The 21,795-nt window shown below is 53.4% G+C and overlaps 1 protein-coding gene across 2 annotated transcripts in view; it reads left to right on the forward strand.

Moving 5' to 3' along the window:
* ARID1A (AT-rich interaction domain 1A) overlaps nucleotides 1-21,795 on the forward strand; it is a 54,172-nt gene that overhangs the window by 27,553 nt on the left and 4,824 nt on the right. Inside the window, exons 5-17 of one of the 2 annotated variants that reach the window (XM_050983293.1) lie at nucleotides 9,641-9,881; nucleotides 10,188-10,277; nucleotides 10,890-11,057; nucleotides 11,762-12,077; nucleotides 13,506-13,651; nucleotides 13,732-13,841; nucleotides 14,736-14,942; nucleotides 15,375-15,582; nucleotides 18,970-19,102; nucleotides 19,410-19,582; nucleotides 19,737-19,887; nucleotides 20,111-20,242; nucleotides 20,322-20,418. In XM_050983293.1, coding sequence (XP_050839250.1) covers nucleotides 9,641-9,881; nucleotides 10,188-10,277; nucleotides 10,890-11,057; nucleotides 11,762-12,077; nucleotides 13,506-13,651; nucleotides 13,732-13,841; nucleotides 14,736-14,942; nucleotides 15,375-15,582; nucleotides 18,970-19,102; nucleotides 19,410-19,582; nucleotides 19,737-19,887; nucleotides 20,111-20,242; nucleotides 20,322-20,418 — 2,172 coding nt within the window. Of the gene's footprint in view, nucleotides 1-9,640; nucleotides 9,882-10,187; nucleotides 10,278-10,889; nucleotides 11,058-11,761; nucleotides 12,078-13,505; nucleotides 13,652-13,731; nucleotides 13,842-14,732; nucleotides 14,943-15,374; nucleotides 15,583-18,969; nucleotides 19,103-19,409; nucleotides 19,583-19,736; nucleotides 19,888-20,110; nucleotides 20,243-20,321; nucleotides 20,419-21,795 lie in introns of both variants that reach the window. The other variant, XM_050983292.1, reaches the window with a different exon arrangement.

Genomic DNA, 21,795 nt, shown 5'->3' on the forward strand with positions numbered 1-21,795 from the left:
TCAATAAACCAGGAGGACAGAGTCTGGCAGGGTTTTGGAGGTCCTGACACGGGAAGGTCATGTTTGAATTTTTGTGGCAGCAAACTGGGCAGTTGGGGCTAAAATTTTGGAATTCCTACCCCAGAATGTCCTCAGTTTGGTCACTGTAGTGGTGAGCCTGAGGGAAAAAATCTCCTCCCTGTCCTGGACAGTTTATTTTCATCTTATTGTAGAGTGGGAATAGTTTTAACCTCAGTATTTTGCTATTTTGCACTATTGGGAAACCATTTTGTTTATTTAGTGATGTTTCACTCTGGTTCATCTATGAATTTTGATCTGAAAAGTGTCCTGTTAATGGCAGAAAGGATTTTAGCCAGCTGACAATATTCCTGATCCAAGGTTAATTTCTGGGTGTGGGTTCTGGCCTTGGGTCTTTGCAGTGTGGATTGAAGAAAATTAGGTTTTGTTGGGTGGGGAGAGGAATGAGGCTGCAGAGCTTTGGCAGAAAAATCGTGTCAGTGAATGTCCCCAGCAGTTGTGGGGTGGTTTTGGTTTGATGATCTCTCCCTCAGTCGAGCAGTTGCTGGGCTGGGGCACTGGAGGTTGTCAGGAAGCACTGCTTGGATTCTCCATTCTTTCCAACTGGTCATTTCAGCTGCTCTGGGAGTGCTTGGAATGGAATAAAGTTGAGCTCTGTCAGCTGCATCCCCTGACCTGGAAATAATCAATGCAACAGGCTGAAATGCAGCAAAAAACTGTCAGAGCTGCCGTGGAGGGAGGCAGGCAGCCTGCTTCCTTCAAATTTCAGTTTAAAATGAATCATTTTGACAACTTTTTAGGGGGCAGGGAGGAAGAACCTTCTATAGTTGAATGTGCTGGTCACTTCAAACCCTTTTTTCCCCCCCTGTCCTTTTTTTCTCTTTCCATATGGGACTTCCTGCTTCTGTTTGGTTTGTGTTTGGCCTTTTGAGCTTGTCTTATTGCTTGCCTTAGGAGAGGGATTAGCAGTGTGTGCATTTCAAAGCAGGGCAGCACAGTGGATATGCAGATAAAGCCACCAGCACCCCAGGCTTCCCCCAGGAGCACCTGCAGCTCTGGCAGTGCAGATCCCTGCCTGCAGTTTGTGCCATCTGAAGGGTTTTATCCCAGCTGTGGTGATGGTGGAAGGTAAAAACATCTTTCTCCTTGTTCAGTGCTCCTCTGCCCAAGGTTTTCCTGTTGTGTGACTGTGCCCACCATTTCTGCATGGTTCCTTGACAAGGCTGTGCCTTTTCCCCCAAGTTTTTATACTTTGTTAGCTGTGGAGAGCATCTCCAGAGCCACCCCGACCTTCAGCCGCTGCCGTGACGCCTTTCGCCCTCGGCCCTGCCCAGGGCAGCTTTGCTGTGTGTCCCTGTGGCAGCTCTCTCTCCTGGGGGTCTGAGGGGAGCTGATCCCCCTGTGCCAGAGGAGCTCCCCAGCCCGGAGCTGGTCCCCCCTCCCCGGAGCATCCCTGGGGAGGTGCTGCAGGAGCGGCGCTGTGCTCGATGCCGGGCTCGTTTCCTGTTTCTATTCTGGTCGAGAGCAGCTCAGCTCAGCTTCCTGCCTGTGCCTCGCTGCATTCCCCACAGCCCAGCCCTTCGCTCAGCTCGCCCTGCTCTGGCCACACCGTGGCCAGCACAGCTGGGACCCCCTGGGCAGGACAGGGCCAGCCATGGTTGAGGAGCTCCAGCGGGGTCTGCAGGGTGGGCAGCTCTGGTCGGGGTCCTGGGAGTGCTCTGTGCTCTGCTGCTCACATCCCCGTGCTGCCAAGGGCCCTGGAGCCCCTCCCTGGGCAGGGTGAGCCCCTGCTCTGCCCGGGCCCTGCTCTGCCCAGCCCCTGCTCTGCCCGGCCCCTGCTCTGCCCGGCCCCTGCTCTGCCCGGCCCCTGCTCTGCCCAGCCCCTGCTCTCCCAGCAGCTCAGGCTGCAGGCCAGGGAAGTCAGGCTCTCACTTCCTCTCTGCTGCTGCCTGGGCTCACTGCACACCCTTTAAAAGGTGTGGAAGCCTCTTGTGAGTCTGACATTGGATGTTTGATGCTCACCCTCTTCCCTTTCCATGCAAAGAGCCCTGCCAGAGGGGGACCCCACTGTGCTGGGAGGGAGGGGCTGTGCTGGTGGCACCTTCCTCTGGATTGCAGGGATGGCTGAGGCTGCTCAACCCCGGGGTGCTTCAAACACCACCACACCTGAGCTCTCATTCCACAGGAGTGATTTCCCCTTACTGTGCTTCTGGCACGCTGGATTGACTTGTCTTGGAGACATGTGGGATCCTAAATAACCAAGGGGAAAACTCTTCCCACATGGTGCCCAAGTGTGGGGCATAGCAGGGGGCCAAGGCTTGGGATGCTCCCATGGGCTGGGATGGGTCACACCAGGATCCCAGTCAGCCCTGGTAACTGGAGGAGTTGTTGGTTTTTATTAGTTTTGAATCTGGAAAGAAGAAGCTTCTATTAAGGGAAAGGAAAACAAAAAAAAAGGTTTAATTTCCTGAAACGACAAGAAGTGACATCTCCAGGCATGGACTGTTCTGGCACCCTGACCCCGAGGGCAGCCTGGCCTGGGCCAGGTTTCCATGGATATGGTACCTCTTCCTGTGCCTGCTCACGGCTCGGAGCCAGGAGCAGTTCCCTGGTTCTCTCCAGACGTGTCTCCACTCTCCCCATCCCACCCAGAGCAGCACCCCAGGCCTGGGGTGGCACTGCAGACAGCTCTGGGTGGAAATGGTTGCTCTGGGGATGCCCCAGTGCCAAGGGCCATCCCTGCCTTCCCACAGGTACCAGGGAGTTTGGGAAGGAGCTGCCAGCTTCCAGCTGTCTCAGAATCAGTCCAGGATCACAGACTGGGTTGGCTTGGAGAGGACCCTAAAGATCATCTGGTTCCAACCTCCTGCCGTGGGCAGGGACGACTTCAGGGGAAGAACCACTGGATTCACCACACTGGCAAATGCCTGAGACCTGAGAAATCCTGTTCTGTCCTAAAGTCTTCCTCCTCCTTTTTTGGAAATTGATTCTGTCACTGTTAATTGTTTCAGAGGCTGATGAGATTACTAAAAGCTGATTTATCTTAAAATCCAAAGTATTGCCCGAACAGGAGCCTTGTAAATTTTGTAATAATTTCAGCCTCTTGCCTTTGCTGCTTCCCTTTGCCCACCCTGGCTGGGGAGGTTGGCATGGTGGCACAGTCACATGCTGGGATGACTAAATGCTTTGGAGTCTCAGTGTGTGGAACGTGAGCCTGGGAAGCGCCTTCCAGAGAAGCTGGGGAATGGGAATGTCCTCGTGTCTGGCAGTGCAAGGGGAGCTTCCTGCCCCCTCCTCTGTGGGTTCTCTGGGAGCTGGGGCTCATCTTCAGACTTGGGTGAGGAAAATCCTCTGGAAGGAAAACGAAAGCTCTGTGAACAAGCAGGTCTGTCAGCTGAGGCCTGCACTCATTTCCCTGCTGCACCTCCTTCCCAAGGCCAGCCTTTCCCACTGCTGGCTCGGAGATCCCTGCATCCCCACACCTGCCTCAGATCTGGGAGAGCATCCCTGGTGCTGCTCTGTGTTGCTTCCTCCTGTGCCCAGGATCCTCCTGCCTCTTCCCCAGAGCTCGTTTTGGGGTCAGGGTTGCTGTGGGAGCTGGAGGTGTCACCCTTTTGTGCTGATGGACACAGGACAGCTTCTGGGCCAGGAAAATTCAGCGTTTTTGTTCTGCCTTGGATGCTGGATGTTGTACCAACCTTTGTGTAAAACTGGGAGTCCTTTTTATCAGCTGAGCAGCCTCCGAAGGGTTAAATGGGAACTCCTGTGTGGGGCTTTGCTGTTGCATCTCCCGGTTCCTGTGGAAGAGCCCAGCCCTTCCCGGGTGGGAATGCTGCCCTTCCACACGGCGGGTTCTCCCTCCAGCGACATCTTGTTCTGTGGATGAATCATGGTGCTCCTTCTCCACTTGGTGCTGCAACCACAGCTCTGAATCTCTGCTCTCCAAAGACGGAGGAGATGAGATTTGCTCGTCTGCTCCATGCTTGGAGGGGGAGGAAAGCCCCCTCGTTCTCCCTTTTTTTTTTTTTTAATATATTTTATTTTGTTTTATTTTATTTGGAGGGGGGAGAGAAGGAGGGGTGGCACAGGGAAGGAGCAGGAGATGTGATTAAAGCTCCTGCCGAGGAGATCTGTGGGAGTGGAGTATCGACCTCTGAAAATCAATGGCTGCTGCAGTGGCTGTTCCGCAAGGCTCCGGTGCAGGAATGTGGCACAGCCAGCAGCACTTGCCTCTGTCCTCCTCCCTGCTCCATCCCCAGCCTGCTCCCTGCCAGCCCACCACACTCACCTACATTTACTGAGCTGGATTAGAGCAGCAGCTTATTTTTGCAATCAGAGTAAAATTTCTCGTGTGGCACCGAGCCCCTCCTCCTGCCAGCCTCCTCTCCAAGGCTCCTTTCCCTGCAGTGCAGCTCGAGCCAGCAGCTTCTCCCAGTTTGTCTGAAGCCAGCCTGGAAGAATGAGCTTTTCAGCTTCTTTTTTGAGCAGGGAAGCTGCACGAATCTCTCTGGCATGTTCCAGTCCCCATCTTAGGTTTGTAATTGCCAGCGCTGCTGCCTGAGAGGAGCTGGAGCTCCTCGGAAGGGAAGGGAATATGGACTCTGTAGCAGAGGCTGAAGCCTTGCTGGGGTTTGTTTTAGTGGGCAGGTGTTTTCCCCTTGAAGTAGTAGAGTCTAGCACTTCCTTCCTCTCTGTAAGGACTGTGGGGATGAGTGAGGACTCCCAGGCCCTTGTGGCACACTCAGTTTGGTACCAAACTCGATGCTTTTTCTCTTGCTGAACTCAGTTCTTGTTGCTCTCATGTCACCCCTGCTCAGATCAGAGGTGGAGCTTCCAGGGACCTACCCAAGGGGCCAGTCCCAGTGATTTCATTGCAAATAAACCCCTTTGTTCCTTCTGGCTGCTGGTCTTGTCCCATTTTGGAGGAGGACGTCCCCTTTGTGTCTTGTCCAGCCCTTACCCACACCAGGACCGATCCTGAAGGTGCTTTTGGTGCTGGAGAGATGGACTCGTGTTCTCTCCACAATGACTGGTGGCAGAAGAGCAGAGTGAGGGGGATGATGGCCATCCCTGGCACTCTGTATGTTTTTGGGATAGGACAGGACTTGGAAAATCTCTGTTCTGACTCTCGATTTGTCGGCTTTGGGGACACTGGATGAGTAATCTCTCTGGATGAAAAGCATCAGCTGGGTTTCCAGTGGAGCTGAACTTGTTCCCAAGCTCCAGCTTCTGGTTTCTGCTGGGGGACCAACCTGGAAGAGGCACAGCAGGAAAGCACAGGGGCTGCAGGGCCTCTCCAGACCCTCCTGTCACATCTGTGAAAACCTCAGGTTCCTCTGTGGGGGTGCTGTGAGTGGAGCAGGGGGAAGTCTCCAGGAGAAAGTGTTCTGTGGAGCATGAGAGGCAGGATTTGTCTCTGCTGCCAAAGGAGGAACGAGTCTATCCATGTCCCCAAAATAGCAGGGAGATCCTGCCAGTCAGCTGTGTGATTGTTGTGATAGAGAGGATTGAGGTATTTTGGGTGTGGAAATAAAGGGGAAGGAAAGGACAAGCTTGTGATTTTTAAATGTTGGTAGTTCTTGAGTAAGTGGAAAAGCAACTGCACAGAAAAAGAGCTTGTAATAGAAAGTGAGTATTTCAATCAGAAAGAAGGAAGAGGCTTTTTCCCTTTCAGAAAGAACCGGGGAATAAATTTAGCCATTGTTCTCTGGTCTTCCTTGTGAGCATCTTATGGAAACAACTGGCCTTACAGAATTTATAAACTCCAGCACATGCTGGTGATCTGACCGTGCTGGGATCATTCCCTGTTCCCCCACAGTTCCCACGTGGGATGGGCAGGGGAGGCTGCAGTCCCTGCTCAGGAATTCCATTTGCTTTCTGGTCAGTCTTCCTGCTCTTCCAGACCAGTGGGACGGGCCGGAGCAGAGCCTCGGCTCTCTCTGCTCCTCTGGGACTTGGTTACCTCCATCTGAAGCGTTTCTGGCCGTTTCATCTCTCTGTTTGTTTAAGAAATGAGCTGTATCAGATAGAGGGGTGCTGGTTCCTGCTGCCAGATAAAAGAATCCCGGCGTTTCCAGCACAAGCCGTCGGCTCCTGGCGCTGCTCGTGCCGGGATTTCCGTGCAGGGCTGAGCTGCGCTGGCCCCTGCCGCGGGTGGCAGCCCGTGTGACGGCAGGCAGGGTTTGTTGTGGTGTAGCAGGAGGTGTTGTGCTGATTGCTGCTCGTCAGCAGCACTGACAGCCCCGCGCTGGCACCGGCCCGGCCCGGGCATCCTCTCGCAGCTGGAACCGCTCCCTCCCCGGGTCCCCGTGGGCTTCCGCTATCAGGTCACATCCCAAAATAACACTGGGCAGTATTTCAAGTGAAGAAACTCAGGCTTTGGGGCTGCAGCCAGCCTGGAGTGTGAGATTCTGTGTGAAATAGTTGGAATCCCTCCAGCGTTTTTGATCTGCATGGCAGATGAGCAATAAAATGCATAAAAACCACATTGGAAACACGTGAGGAAATTCTCCAGACCCTGACGTTTCCTTGAGTTGGCAGAGCTGCTGCTGCCGAGCCTCACCTCCTGTCTGGGCTCCCTGGCTGTGCCGTGGGAGAGGGAAGGGGAGAGCCCCTCTCCTGCTGCTGCTGTGCCTTCCCAGGTCTGCTCCTGGTGCTCCCTGGGAGGCAAATAAAACCTCCCAGGCCCTCTGCTCTTGGGCTCGGGCCAGAACCCCCTGACGGCAGCAGGGCTCCATTATTTCCACCAGGTTTCGTTGTTTTTAAAGGTTCTCTGCTACAGCTGCCCTGAAAGCAGGCTCTAGGGAGATGCAGGGATTTCCTTTGCCCTGCTTTGGGGGTGGCAGAGCTGGAGGTGTCTTTTAGGTGTAATTAACCCCTGCTTGACATCCTGAGAGAGAATTTGATGGGAGGAAAGCAGCTCCCCACTGATGAGCTGCTGGGGCTCAGACATTCCAGTCCATGTTTTCTCCTTCCCCTTGCAGGAGTTTCCCTTCTGAGCAGCTCAGTCCTGCTGAATGCCACACTCAGAAAATGCTGCTGTGCTGGCAGAACCCTTCTTTGCTGGGAAATGAGTTTATTGTTGGAATTCATAAAACTTACATATCTTTGGAGGTGAAAGTCACTTCAGGAGTTACTCGATTTTCACGGTCCTGTTCCAGCTCACGTCCCAGCAGCTGGGAAAGGGGGATGTGTAATTCACTTCCAGCTCATTCAAACTGACAGTCTGGGAGCCTGATGCACAGCTGAAGCTCTGCTGTTCCTCTGGGGGTCCCTCCTGGTGTGTCAGCAATGGGGCACAGCCACCCAGGATCCACCTGCTTCATTAAAATGGGATGTTTTAAATGCCTTGAGTACTAAAGCATTGATGCACACACAGGGTGGAAGGCATGAGCTCTGCAGATTGTTATCTGCTTCTTAAGAGTTAATTTTCAAACCCTTTTTAACATTCCTTCATTTTATGTCTTGCAGATATTTGGTGATTCAAACTAAAACTACCTTCATGTACTGAAGGGACATTCCAGTATTTCCATCCACTTGTAGGCTGGACTGAGCTGGTTTCTGGAGGTTCTGATCCCTGATGGGCTCTGGGGGAATCTCTTTGTGTGTCTTGTATCAGTGGCTGCAGTTGGGTGCAGTAAATCTCAGTGAGAGGAGTGTTTTGCTCTCGACTGTTTGTGTTGGTTGATGCTTTTTAATGCAAAATGTTGGAAATATTGTCTCTTTACTCCCACTTCAGATGGTTTCTGCAGTAGGAATGTGGGATTTGTCAAAGTTGTCCAGGGAAAAACACCCAAATAGCTGCATAAAGGAGCAATGCTTTTGATGTTACAATTGGAAAGTAGTGAAAATTGCAAGAGATCTCAGACACTATTTTTAGGCTTTTTCTGCAGTTTTTCAGCTTTCATTGAAATAAAACAAAGCTTTTTTTTTTTCCCCCTCAGGAAGATAATACTTGAGCAGTAAGCAAATACACCTCAGAGACTGTGGTGCAGGAAATGAGCTCTCCAACAGGAGCAGTAATGGAAGGGGAGGGAGGACACGCTCTGCACTAAATCATCCCACCAAGTGTCTGGGCTCTGCAGCTCCAAAGTAACACTTGCCAGCATTTGTTAGAAGCATTTTGCTCAAATTCCATTAAAACAGAGGAAATTGCTGTGCTGGAGCAGCTGAAGGTGGTGCTGAGGCCCAGCTCTGCCCTCTGAATGTCCCAGTCCCTCGGGGCTGATGAGGTGCTTGGGTGTCACCCTGTTGGCTTTTATTCCTCCATAATTCCACTTCTCCCTGACTTCCACGTCCTGGATGTGCTGTCAGAGCCTTTGCACTCCCCCTTTGCACCTGGGGGTGGGTGTGGGGGCTCCTGCTCCCCATCTGATGAGTTGCAGTGTCTGTTCCAGGTCCATGTGCACTGCCAGGGCTGGGAAAACATTCCTGCAGTGCTGCTGAACCAGGAGCTGTGCTGTCAGTGTCAATGGAACCAGGGTGCCCAGGTGATTTATCAGCTGGCTCGGCCTTTCTCTGTGGGGTTTAAATGAGGTTGGCTCTGCTTGTGCTGTTCAGCTGAGTTCTGTGCAGGGAAAATGACCTGGGATTCCCTCAGGGCTCACCCAGAACCCTTCTGATCCAGAGCTGATTGCTCTGGAAGACTTAGGAAGGGTAAGTGAAGTCCTGGTAAGCTTTGGCCTCCATTTCTTCACCTGCCGTGATCCTTTGAACCTCTGGCAGAGATTTTATCTAATCCCTGGAATAGTTACAACTTCCCAGCTTTCTGTTCAAATAGGCTGCCACTTCCTCTGGCTGGGGCTGCTCCTGACTCATTCAGTGCAGGCCAAGCCCGAGCAGCTGATGCACCTTGTTAGCAGGCAGCCAGCACAATTGGGCACGCTGGGTCTGATCTGCACATCAGCTCCCTGGAATTAGCCCCATTCCCTCACTTGCCAGCTGCTTCCTGATGCTCTGGCAATTGGGGGTTTCAGCTCTCTTGGGCTTTTTGTGCTTTTCTTCTGCAAGGTGAATACATGCAGGAGGAAGGGTGTTTCTAGCCTTGCCTTTGAGAAAAGCTAAACTTTACAGGTGGATGCAGTAACTGCTAATTTTTGCTGTCTTTGAAGAAAGGGAAGTGGGAACCCTGAAGAGTATTTTATGGTTTTCTTTTAAATCTCTGTTTAGTTTGTTTTTATCCATCTCAAGTGAGTAGTTTCCCAGCTCATAGGAGGTTTATGAATTAATTATGGTGAGGCAGGAGTTTTCTGTCTTTCAGAGGCTGAGCCACGTTTCCCTTCCAAGCCATGATCACATGGACTGTCTCCTGTGTTTGCAGTTTTACGTGTGCTGTTGATGCATTCTTTCACTTCCCACCTCTAAACTGAATTAAAAGGAGAATTAGCCAGTTGTTTGGGCCAGCAGCAAACCAGCTCAGGAGCTCCTGGGTTCAGCCTGGCAGCAGGATAAGACACGTCTGGCAGCTGCCTCAGTCTGCAGCAGCAGCCTTTGGTACCAGCAGTAAACAGAGTTCACTGATTGCTGTGTGCAGCATGCCCAGGGACAAATGCTCCTCCTGAGCGGTGTGTGAGAGAGCAGCCCCGTGGCTCTGTGGTTTCTGATGTGTTTCTGTGCCCTGCAGGACCTGTCTGGTTCCATAGATGACCTGCCCATGGGGACCGAAGGAGCTCTGAGCCCTGGAGTAAGCACATCAGGGATTTCCAGCAGCCAAGGAGAGCAGAGTAACCCAGCTCAGTCTCCTTTCTCGCCACATACCTCTCCTCACCTGCCAGGCATCAGAGGACCCTCCCCCTCCCCAGTTGGATCTCCAGCCAGCGTTGCTCAGTCCCGCTCCGGTCCCCTGTCCCCTGCTGCAGTCCCAGGTAACCTCTCAGCCCGGGCTCTGCTGGGGCTGAGCTGTGCTGCCCAGTGGGGAGGAGCTGCCCAGAGCTGCCCTGTGTGCTTTCTGAGCTCCTCTGAGCTCCTCTGTGCGTGTGAGAGGTTTCTGGGGGTGGGTGGGGTGCTGGGGAGCCAGCAGCGCCCTTGCACTGCCCTGAGTGACTATTGCTGCTGTTCTCCCTCACTGTGGCCAAGATCCCCTTGTCCTGGGCTCGTCTGGGGTTCTGGGGTGTGCCTGCTGGCTCTGTGGAGGGCAGCTGCTGATGCTGTGTGTCCTTTCTGTGGCCCAGGCAATCAGATGCCTCCCCGCCCGCCCAGCGGCCAGTCGGACACAATCCTGCACCCCTCCATGAACCAGTCGAGCATCGCGCAGGACCGAGGTGGGTCACACCAGGGCTGCCTTCAGCCACCTGCCCTGGGGCTCTGTGCGACTGAGCACTGCACAGCTGCCCCAGGACTGCAGCCTCAAGGGTTACCTTGCAGCAAATTCAGCTGTGGGTGGCTGTTTGGCCTCTAAATGTTCCATCCAGACTGGTGCTTTGGCTTCTAAGTTGTTTTCTCTGGCTTCTTAATATGCTGTAAGCTTCAAAACAAGGGGTGCTCGCAACAATATTGTGTGCCTTTCCCCTTCGAGAGAGTAAAATGTTGGGGGGAAAAATGCATGTCAAATTTCAGCTCTCCTGGCTGGAGGTATAGAGTTGTCACCCTGAGAAAACAAACAAGTGAACAGAAACCAAGAACAAGAAGCCCCAAGGATTTGCAGAGTTGTGCTGGCTTCTGCTGTGACACTAAGGGGTTTTTTTCTGACTAAACCAGGAAATTGGATCTGTTATCTGCTCAGATAACACCAGCTCCTTACTGCAGCCACTAAAATGTGTCCAGGCTGTTGCTGGAAGGATTCTGTCGGTGCTGGGGGCTGTTGCCTGGCACAGGTGTGTGCACTGGCAGCTCAGGGTCTTTGCACTAACGATTTTTTCCCTCCTGGTGTGCAGGGTACATGCAGAGGAACCCCCAGATGCCCCAGTACAGCTCCCCCCAGCCCGGCTCAGCCTTATCCCCCCGGCAGTCCTCGGCAGCACAGATGCACGCCGGCATGGGGCCCTACCAGCAGAACTCCATGGGGAGCTACGGACCCCAGGGCGGCCAGTACGGACCTCAAGGTGGGAACTGGGCCAGCAAAGGCCTCTCTCTGTCCTCATGTCTCCTTGGGGCCCCAGGCTGGCCAGAGGAGCTGTGGCTGCCCCATCCCTGGAAGTGTTCAGGGCCAGGTTGGAGCAAGCTGGGATAGTGGAAGGTTGGCCCTGCCCATGGGATGATCTTAAGGTCCCTTCCAAACCACTCCATGATTCCATGATAAATGTTTTGATTTGTTCCCTCTTAATCTGTGGGTGACGCCAACCAGAGCTTTGCTCCTGTTCAGATTGATGGAATATGTTGCTTTCAGGGATAGCTGTCCTTCTAAAAGTAGGATTCTTCCTCCTTATTTAGGAATAAGCAGCTTGTGCCTCCCATGTAATTGTGGCAAAGGGATGGCTCTCTTCGGAGAGGAAGATGATGAAGTGGTGCCTGTTTTGGGAAGGGTTAATGTGGGATTTTCCATCCTGTCCTGGGCCATTTAGCTCTCTGTGCTAGGTTGAGGTTTGGGAGAGTTTCAGGCAGCTTCTGAATCGATGTTGTTACTTGGCTGTGTCAAAACACATTTTACGTGGCTTATATCCAAGTACTTTGACTTTGTGTTGAGGTGTGAACACTCCCCCTCATCTCTGTTAGTGATCTTTAAATATTTGCCGATAGAAGATTTCCGTGGTGATTCATGAACCCAAGGGGCTGAATGGTGCTGCGTTCCCCTGTGCTCTCTCCCCAGGAGGATACCCCAGGCAGCCAAACTACAACGCCATGTCCAACGCCAACTACCCCAGCCCGGGCATGGGGGGCAGCATGAACCCCATGGGGGCGGGCAGCCAGATGCACGGGCAGAGCGGGGTGCCCCCCTACAGCGGGCTGCCCCCGGGCAGGATGGGCCACGGGGCCATGGGCAGCCGGCCCTACGGGCCCAACATGGCCAACATGCCCCCCCAGGTGGGCAGCGGGATGTGCCCCCCGCCCGCCGGCATGAACCGCAAGGCGCAGGAGGCGGCGGCCGCCGCCATGCACGCCGCTGCCAACTCCATCCAGAACAGGTAGGGAGGCACGGCTGGCACGGAGCCTGGCACACCGCGCTGCCCGGGGCTGCGGGGACCCCGCGCTGGGGGACGGGCTGCTGGGGAGGTCTGTCCTCCCTGGGGGTGTCTGTCCTCCCTGGGGTGTCCGTCCTCCCTGGAGGTGTCCGTCCTCCCTGGGGGCGTTTGTCCTCCCTGGGGGCGTCCGTCCTCCCTGGGGGTGTCTGTCCTCCCTGGGGGCGTCTGTGTCTGTCCTCCTTGGGGGTGTCTGTCCTCTGAGGAGTGAAATGTTATAAAGGAAGAGAGTAAAGCCTGGAGGAGCTGTGTGTTGGAATGCCCAGAGCAAATGGGTTCCCCCATCCCTGGCAGTGCCCAAGGCCAGGTTGGACACAGCCTGGAGCAGCCTGGGACAGTGGGAGGTGTCCCTGCCCATGGCAGGGGTTAAACAGGGGATGATCTTTAGGGTGTGTCCAAACCAAACCATTCCAGCACTCTATACATCATTTATGACATACTTAGGGAGTTTTTAATGTTCCCAGGTGAAATTATTGAACTCTGAGATCCCTTCAGTTGTTTTTGCATTTTGCTTCCTGGTCTTTGTTCCCTGGGTGACTTGGAGATGCTGCCCCTGTGCTGCAGCCCCTAAATCCAGCAGCCACCCAGCTGTGTGTGTGATCAAAGGCATTGCTTGTCCAGTGTGAGGAACTTCTTCCTTTTAGGGCCTTGATGAGCAGCTGTGGGAAAGGAGCTGGAATTCAGCTCTGAACTTTGCACTGTTTTCTGTGGTTGTTTTCTCCTTTATTGCCCATTTCAGAGTAGGTGTGTGTGCCCTACCAGAATGCTATGGGAGCCATGAACGTGCTCTTAAGTTGGGATCCCCCAGAACTGGTGGATGTATTTGTTGTCTGACTGGACACAGCTCTTTATCCTCACCTGAGGGCTGCTCCTGCAACCTCCTGCTTTTACCTGTGGCTGCTAAGGCTCAAGTTCCCAAACCCCAGTAAAGGCAGCCAAGCCTTTCCCTTTGAGGAAGGAGTTTGAGCCACAGTTGTGTGGGAGCTTTGTGATACATGGAAAACAATGCTTCCAGCCCAGGAGTTTCCATGATTCTAAATCCTGTATTCTCATTTCACAGCCCAGAGTCTGCAGGTTAAAGGCAATTTCACAACTGAAATGAGGCTCAGTTTGTGGATCTAGGAGAACAAGATAAAGGGTGAAAATGTTCAGAGCTCAAGTCCCACTTTCCAAAGGGTTTGCATCCCCTTTTCTCTCAAGAATGTGACTTGGGCTCTGGGTACTGAGCTTTACAAGAGCACCTGATCTTTGGTCTCTTGGAAAAATGGTTTGGGGCAAGTCACTTCTCCCTGTCCTTTTTAAGTGTCTTTTAGCAAAGCTGCTTCCTCAGAAGGCAATATCCTAGTGCCTAATGTGTGTTTCTTCCTCCTCCAGGCCTCCTGGTTATCCCAACATGAACCAGGGGGGAATGATGGGCACTGGGCCTCCTTATGGGCAGGGAATTAACAGCATGGCTGGCATGATAAACCCCCAGGGCCCCCCCTACCCCATGGGGGGCAACATGGCCAACAACTCTGCAGGTAAGCCCGAGCTTTAGGACCTCACTGATTTCACTGCCCTGGAAGGAGAATCAGTGCTAAAGATTCCTTTGACTTCCCAGGGATGGCAGCAAGCCCTGAAATGATGGGACTCGGGGATGTCAAATTAACACCTGCAACTAAGATGAACAACAAGGCAGATGGGACGCCCAAAGCAGAATCCAAGTCAAAGGTAAAATGTTCTGGGTTTTGGTTTATTGACTCCCATCCTCCTCAGCATCCAGGGAAATAAAGCCATGTGTTGTGTTGGATTGAACAGTGTGAGAAATGGAGGGGAGCGCTTCCCAGTCCTGTGGGAGACATGGATTTCACCTGGAAAACAAATTCAGTATTAGGAATTATTACCTGCCACAGTGAAACTGCCAAAAGCAGAGTAAACAAACCTGAGTTTGTTGGTGGAGTGGGCCTGGAGCGAGTCAGCTCTCAGCTGGGACGTGGTAACTAAAATGTTGCAGTTGTTTCACAAACAAACCTCTCACTAATCCTGTATCAAAGCCAGAAGAGGGAGGCAAACAAGTTCTTCAGGGAGTGTTTTTCTTTGCATTGCTGCTACCAGTTTCAAAAGAACCACCAAAAAAAGCAGTTTCTGAGCCCCTGGTCTCCTCCTTTGCTACCTGAAGGAAAACAAATGCTCAGCAGGTTTGATCCCTGTGCCAGCAGCAAGAAGATCCAGGAGATCTCTCACTTCTGCTCATGTGTTCTGGCATCTGCCTCTCTTATTTATGGCAAAAGAGAACTTGAATACTCTTGGCCACAAATCAGGGCTGCTCTGTCCTGGTCTGTGCTGTGGAAGGAATCTGATGTGCCATGAACACGCTCAGTTCTGGGTCTGGGGTTCTCCTGGAACATCATCAGGTTTGAGGAACACCTCTAGTTGGGGAGCTCGTTCTTAAGTAAGGATGTGGAATGCCAAAGCCATCTCTGCCTCCACTCCAGGTGGTGAAAGGCACAGGAGACAGGGACAGCAGGAGGAGATTGGGGGGGAGCAGGCCAGGAGGCCACCTGGGACATGGAGGAGCTGCTGTTGTGCTGCTCAGTCCTGATCTCTCTTTCCTTCTCCTAGAAGTCCAGTTCCTCTACGACGACCAACGAGAAGATCACCAAGCTCTACGAGCTGGGTGGGGAGCCCGAGAGGAAGCTGTGGGTGGATCGTTACCTGGCCTTCACTGAGGAGAAGGCCATGGGCATGACCAACCTGCCAGCCGTGGGCAGGAAGCCCCTGGACCTGTACAGGCTCTACATCTCTGTCAAGGAGATCGGGGGATTGACTCAGGTCAGTGACCCCAGCACCAAGATCAGCTTTGGGGCCAGATGTGAGCCTTGAATTTCCATCTAGCCTGAACATTGCATCAGTTTTATTTCTGTAAATAAAACCCAGCACCCTTTAAGGGAGCCAGATGTCTGCTCTCCCTTTGTCTGGGTGAGAACAGTCTGTGGCCAGATCCAATCCAAGCCCTTTTTCCCTGCTTGCCCAGTGCAAAGGTTGGTGACACCGTCTTTGTCTTTGCATCTGGCTGTCAGCTGACCTCGTGACTAATTTGATTTGCAATCTGTCCCTGTAAATCTGAAAAGTTTTCTGTAGGTGAAGAAGGAGCTCAGTAGTTTTGGGGTTGCTCTGCTTAGCCAGCTGGGAAGGGTTGATTTCTCCTCTTGGAGGAGGTACAGCTGGGATTTGGAGTTTAGAGCCTCCTGTTTGGTCGTGCAGGTCAACAAAAACAAGAAGTGGCGTGAGCTGGCCACCAACCTGAACGTGGGCACGTCGAGCAGTGCAGCCAGCTCTCTGAAGAAGCAGTACATCCAGTGTCTGTACGCCTTCGAGTGCAAGATCGAGCGCGGCGAGGACCCCCCTCCTGACATCTTTGCAGCTGCTGACTCCAAGAAGTCCCAGACCAAGATCCAGCCCCCATCTCCAGGTGAGGCCAGGCCCTGCTTTGAACAGTGGCTGTGTGAGCAGGAGGGTCTCTGGCACTGTGCTGGGGGCCAGGCTGGTCCAACCTGCCAGGAATCCCCTCTGTTCTCTGGCTGTGCAGGATAAAAAGGCTTTGGTGAAGAGGGAGTGGGTGAGACTGGGAGTGAGCTGAGCCTCTTGGGATAGTTCAGTTTTGTGTGTCCAAGCTGTGGATTAAGCTTGAGAAAAAGGAAAACCTAAAAACACACACACACACAACCTTTGTGCTTGCTGCTGCATCTCTCTGGTGGAGAGAGCTCTGGAGTTTCCCTGCAGGGTGGCTCTTGTTACTGCTGCTGTTTGGGAACCCTCTGCAAAAGCTGAGCTGCTTTGACTGTGCCAGTGATACCTTCTGGGAGGAGAGGCTGCATGTGGGTGTGCACTCACCCTCCTCAGGAATTGCTGCTCTCAGCCCTCAGCAGGAGCCAGGGAGGGCATTCTGAGGCTCTGTGCACAGAGCACCGGGGGCCTACGACAGGCTGGGTGCTTTAGGAATCTTTAAAATGCACCTTTGCTGCTGTTTAGGGGGTGCTCCTGTTTCTGAATATTTAAGCATAATGCTCAATTCAGATTTGTTAAACAAAAAAAGAAAAGACGTGCAGGCCAGCCATGCACGTTGTGCTCTTTAGTCTTTGGAAAGTCTGATCCTTTCTGTCTCATTTGCATCGAGTTCATTGCTTGAATTGCTGCTGAATTTGCCAACTCGTCTTTAAGCTTGAGTTTTCCAGTTTTTCTTATAACTAAAAAACTTCAGATGCTTTTTCTGGTCAGGAGCCTGCTCATGTAGGTGAAATAAAAACTTGGTCTGCTTTGAAGTTCCTATAATGTTTGCAAAAAAATGCCTGTTTGGTTCTGAAGCCTGGCACCATCTTCGTCTGGCTCCTGAGGAGCAGAATAATGAACCTCTTTTGACTGCAGTGCACTTGTGTCCCAGCCCTGCTGGACCCTTCAGGGACAGTGGGCTTGTCCCAGTGCTCTGCTGGGCACCACATTTCTCCTTCCAGCTACAGGGGGGTTTTGTGAAGAACTAAATCATGTCACTGGTCAGGGAACCTGTCCCAGTGGAGCTTCAGCCTTGGGGTGTTCTGCAAGATAAAGTAACTTCTGTGCCATTAGAGTAAACCTCTGTCCAAAGTGGGTCTGAGTTCTGCCCAAACTAGACCACAAATCCAATCCCACTTTATTCCCAAAACCTCTTTCTTGCCCCCGAGGCAGTGGAACAAAGATGTTGAGAGCATTTGGAGTTTATTTGGAGAGAGCTGAGACTTTTAGGAAGCCACTTTAGACTTGTTGTAGCTCTAGGTGTGTGTCAGAGTGGATTAGGTGCTGCATCAGATTTTGTTTTGTTTTAGCTCACATGGTGTTTGTGGAGGGCCTGGCTCTGCCTTCTGGGCTGCTCCTGCTTCAGCACCTCAGCAGAAGGAATTTGCAGGGCTCTTTCCCCAAACTCTGCTCTGAGAGGACTCTGCTGCATTTCCAGCTCAAACCCTTCTCTCAGGGTGCCTTGCTGCAGACTCCCACAACTGGGAACGTGCAGGGGCAGCACTGCAGCCTGGCTGGAGGCTCTGATCCTTTATGCTGAATCACTCAGCTGTCCCTGCTCCTCTTTCACTTTCCTTTTCTTCCTCTCAGGGCCTGGGGGTGTGGGGCAGGACAGAAAATGCTCTGTCAGCCCAGCTGCAGGCTGAAGAGCCCTAGGGCAGTGTGGATGCTGCTCTTCCAGGGCCCCACACAGTCCTGTCCCCCAGGGAATCGCCTGGATGAGAATAAATTCCCTGTTTGGGAACCTGTGGACAACGGGGAGATGTTTTGAAGCCCTTTCATCGTTTGGCTGAAGGGCTCTGCTGTCCCACAGACGTGGTTTGCTCTCCTTGCAGACCTCACAACCTGTTGGCATTGGCTTGCTCTTCACTTCAGCCTGTTCTGCCAAATTAACTCCTGCAGAACTTGGGGAATGCTGCGGGTTGCACTGTGCTGCTCTCCATTAACCCTTCCTGAGGCTGCAGAGGTGGAGCTCCTGGTGCCAGAGCTCTTCTGTGCAGTGTCCATCACACCCTCAGCACCCAGAAGTGTCCGAGATGGTGGCCAGGGGGAACTGGGAATTCCCTCACGGGCACTGGGAGTTTCCTGGAAGCCCCACAGGTTCCCTCTGGCAGAGTCCCCAGGGGGGCACCTTGGGTTGGAATTCCCAGAGCGTGGAGCTGGCCCTGCTCCAGCTCCCTGTGAGTTTGTGAGTGGGAGGGACAGCGGGAGCTGGGGACAAACACCAAATGGCAGCAGGCAGGGAATGTCTCAGGGAATGTCTGGAGAATGTCTCAGGGCCTCTTCAGAGCCAGCTCCTGGGGGAAGCAGCGGGGCTGGGCTGCCAGGGAGGGGCAGTGAGTGAAGCTCCCCAGGAGCTCCTGCTGCCCTCCCGGGCCAGAGGGAGTCGCAGAGCAGAGGACAGGGTGCCAGGAAGGTGGGGTGTAAACAAACATGGCCTGGACGTGACCTCGGAGGATTTTAATGAATAGCTGAAATGACTCATCAGCCAGCAGGGCTGAAGCTGAGGGATATCGGGTGCTGGGGACGGAACTAATGGAAACATTAATTAAGAGTTCAGCTCTTGCCAGCTGCGAGGAGCGGCTGAACCTGAGCTGATGCTGTCACAGCGATCCCGGGCCAGGGGAGAGCTGCTGGAGCTGCAGCACCGCTGGATTACTGGATTACACAGGGGGGTTTGGTCCAGGCTCAGTGGAGCAGAAAGCTGGGACTTGCAGGGAACCTGCTGAACGGGTTTTGTGCTCCAGGGAAAGATCTGGCAGGTCCGGCATTCCCTGTTCCAGGAATCCTTGGGAGTGGTGCTCTGCTGGTGAGCTCGCTGCTCCAGAGGGGCAGAGCAGACAGAGGAGCCTCATTCAGGGTGACTTGGTGGCTGCAGCTGGGGTCTCCATCGCTGGGGAGATCCTGAGGCTCCCAGGGCAGGGTTCCAGCCCCACCCTCCTGGCTGGGGGTGTGAAGGTGACAGGCACATCAGGGGCCAGGGGTTGTCACTTGGCAGAAGCCCCACATTCCTGCCACGTGGTGCCCTCCAGAGCATCAGCTCTGAGAGGGTAACGTGAGAAGCACCACACAGGGCCAGGGTGTGGAAAAGGGAATGGGGTTAAGATGAGCAGAGACACAACCTCTCAGCTTTGGGGTCCTCTGGGGAGCCTGGCCCAGCCTGTCCTTGAACTGCTGAGCTCCTTGTACTTTCTTGGCCCTATTTCATCTGTCTCTTCCTCAAAGCACTCTCTGTTCTCGAGGCTCTGGGAGGTTCAGGGTTGCATCCACAGGGTGCAAGGCTGCTCACCCCACATTCCTCCTCTTGCAGCGGGTTCAGGCTCCATGCAGGGCCCTCAGACACCTCAGTCCACCAGCAGCTCCATGGCAGAAGGAGGAGACTTGAAGCCACCAACTCCAGCATCGACGCCTCACAGTCAGATGCCCCCTTTGCCAGGCATCAGGTATGGCACCACTGCTGGGGGTGGGTCACCTCTGGGTCATTGCTGCAGATGTTGGGGCCTTGGGTGCCTGTTTAGGTGGGACTCCACAGCTTGGCTCCTTCCCTCATGGCTGACAGCAGCATCTTGTGTGAATGTTCTTTAATTTTGGGGCTGGGTCTGAGGACAGCGGTGTGGAGGGGCCGTTCCTCTTGATTCTGTGGCCCTTGGAGGAGATGGCAACACCTGAGAAGGAGCATGTGAGGAAGAGTGTCCTGGAGACCATCGTGGACCTCTGTAATGTGGTGTTTGTGGGGCTTTTCTGGAACAGGAGTAACTCCGTGGGCCTTCAGGATGCCTTTGCAGATGGCAGTGATCCTACGTTCCAGAAACGGAACTCCATGACTCCAAATCCAGGGTACCAGCCCAGCATGAATACCTCTGACATGATGGGTCGCATGTCTTACGAGCCAAATAAAGATCCCTACAGCAGTATGAGGAAAGGTGAGGGATCATCTTCTCCTGGAGCCCCCATCCCTGTCTGGCTGGGTGCTGGAAATGCTGCAGGACACCCCCTGCTCGCCCTTCCTGCCCAGATCCTCAGAAGTCTTTCCCTAAAGCAGAGGGGGTGTGTTCAGTGGTTCTTTTTCTCTTCCAGCTCCAGGAAGCGACCCCTTCATGTCCTCAGGGCAGGGCCCCAACAGTGGCATGGGTGACCCTTACAACCGCGCCGCCGGCCCCGGCATGGGCAACATGGCCATGGGCCAGCGGCAGCACTACTCCTACGGAGCCCCCTACGACAGAGTCAGGTGGGTCCTGCCTGCCCTGCCTGCCCTGCCCTGCCCTGCCTGCCTGCCCTGCCCTGCCCTCCCTGCCTGCCCTGCCCTGTCCTGCCCTCCTCGGGCACCTCTGCCCGCTGCTGTGGCTGTGCTGAGCAGCCTGTGCCATGCAGGCTCTTGAGTGCCCGTGGGGTTTTCTCTCTCTCTGCCTGGTCCTGAGTGCCCGTGGGGCTCTCTCTGTCTCTCCCCACAGGACGGAGCCGGGGCTGGGGCCCGAGGGCAGCCTGGGCAGTGGCACCCCCCAGCCCAGCATCCTGCCCGCCGCGCCCGACTCGGGCATGTACTCGCCCAGCCGCTACCCCCAGCAGCAGCAGCAGCAGCAAAGGTCTGTGCCAGGGGCTGCTGTCCCCAGCCAGGGCTGCCAGCCTGTGACAGTGACACTGACACATCTCTCTCTTCTCCAGACATGATTCCTATGGCAATCAATTCTCCACTCAAGGCACATCCTCGGGCAGCCCCTTCCCCAGCCAGCAAACCACCATGTATCAGCAGCAGCAGCAGGTGGGTGATCCAGAGATCCCAGCTGGCTCAACCGAGAGCTTCCCTGGGCTCTTTGTGAAGAGGGGAAGATGAAAACTCTCTGGGCTGTGCTTTTGCTTTATGAATGTGAAGAATTAGGTACCTCATCACAGAATGACACAGTGGCTTGGGTGAAGGAACCTTAAAGCCCATCCAGTGCCACCCCCTGTCATGGGCAGGGACAACTTCCCAGGGAGCTCCAAGCCCTGTCCAACCTGATTTTACACAGGAGACTTTTTCCCATTTGAAAACAATTCTAAAAAGTTTTAATTGACGTTCCCAGTGCTGTGTAACAAAACAGTGTTCTGAGAATGGAGGCTGTGTGGTTTGCATGCTCTGGTCAGGTAGCAGAAGATCAGGGAGCTTTATTGGGCTTCTCTGTCCCTCTGGAACTTCCTGAATCCCATCCTGTTTCTGTAAGAGTTTTGTTCCAAGTGATGATTTTCTTTGGAATAAGTCCTGGATCATTCCGGAGAGCTGTTTCAGGTGGATTGTTCTGCACAAACCAGGGGATTTTTTTGGTCTTTCCCTTTCTCATCCTGCAGCAAGAGGCTTCAGACTCCATGGCCCTGCTCCCTCCTCCTCCTCCTTGCTGTTCCCAAACCCATCAGGTTTGTTTCAGGACAGTTTGAATGAACGTGGGTCCCTTTCCATAATCCTCACATACAACTTGCTCTTTGTATCCATGCCAGGACCCATAATGTTTTCCTGATAATTTTAAGTCCTATGGTTTAGGAGAGTATAGAGAGGGCACTCACTGAGCTGTGCTAAGAATAATTCCAACTGCTCTGCAGTTTGGCTCTGCAACCAGAGCCACGGGGCTCGGAGCCAAGAGTTCGAGTTACTCTGGAACTTGTCATCTTTGAAGCCCTAGAGCTCCATCTGAAGCCAGTTATGACCGTGGAGTGTCTGAATAGCCTCCACAGCAGCTACAGCTCAGACCTTGGAGGCAAGAGAGAGCCTGGATTTTAATTTGGGCAGCAGTTAGCTGTTTTCTCCGTTTGCATTTAAAAGAATTAGGGGTGAGAAGCCTTCTTGCTCCTTTCAGCAAAGTGTTCTGAAATCCACAGGAAAGGAAGAAGCAGGAAGTACAACAGTTTTTAATGCATTTTGTCTGATACTTGAGCAGAAACCTGGGAAATGAGAAAAATAAGGTCTGATAAAATTCCTGGATGTGGAAGGAAGCAAGTGCCAGTGTCTGGTCTGGTTTGTGGTGAATGCAGAGTAGAGCTGAGCGTTTTCTGCAGGAAAGTCTTTCCTGTGGGCAGACTCCTGCCCCCGAGGCATCCTTGTGGAATCCACAGGGAACCTCCCCTGCAGCCACAAGGAATTGGCCATGGCCTGTGAAATGGAACAACT

Source organism: Serinus canaria, chromosome 23, assembly GCF_022539315.1.
Source record: "Serinus canaria isolate serCan28SL12 chromosome 23, serCan2020, whole genome shotgun sequence".
Lineage (NCBI taxonomy): Eukaryota > Metazoa > Chordata > Aves > Passeriformes > Fringillidae > Serinus > Serinus canaria.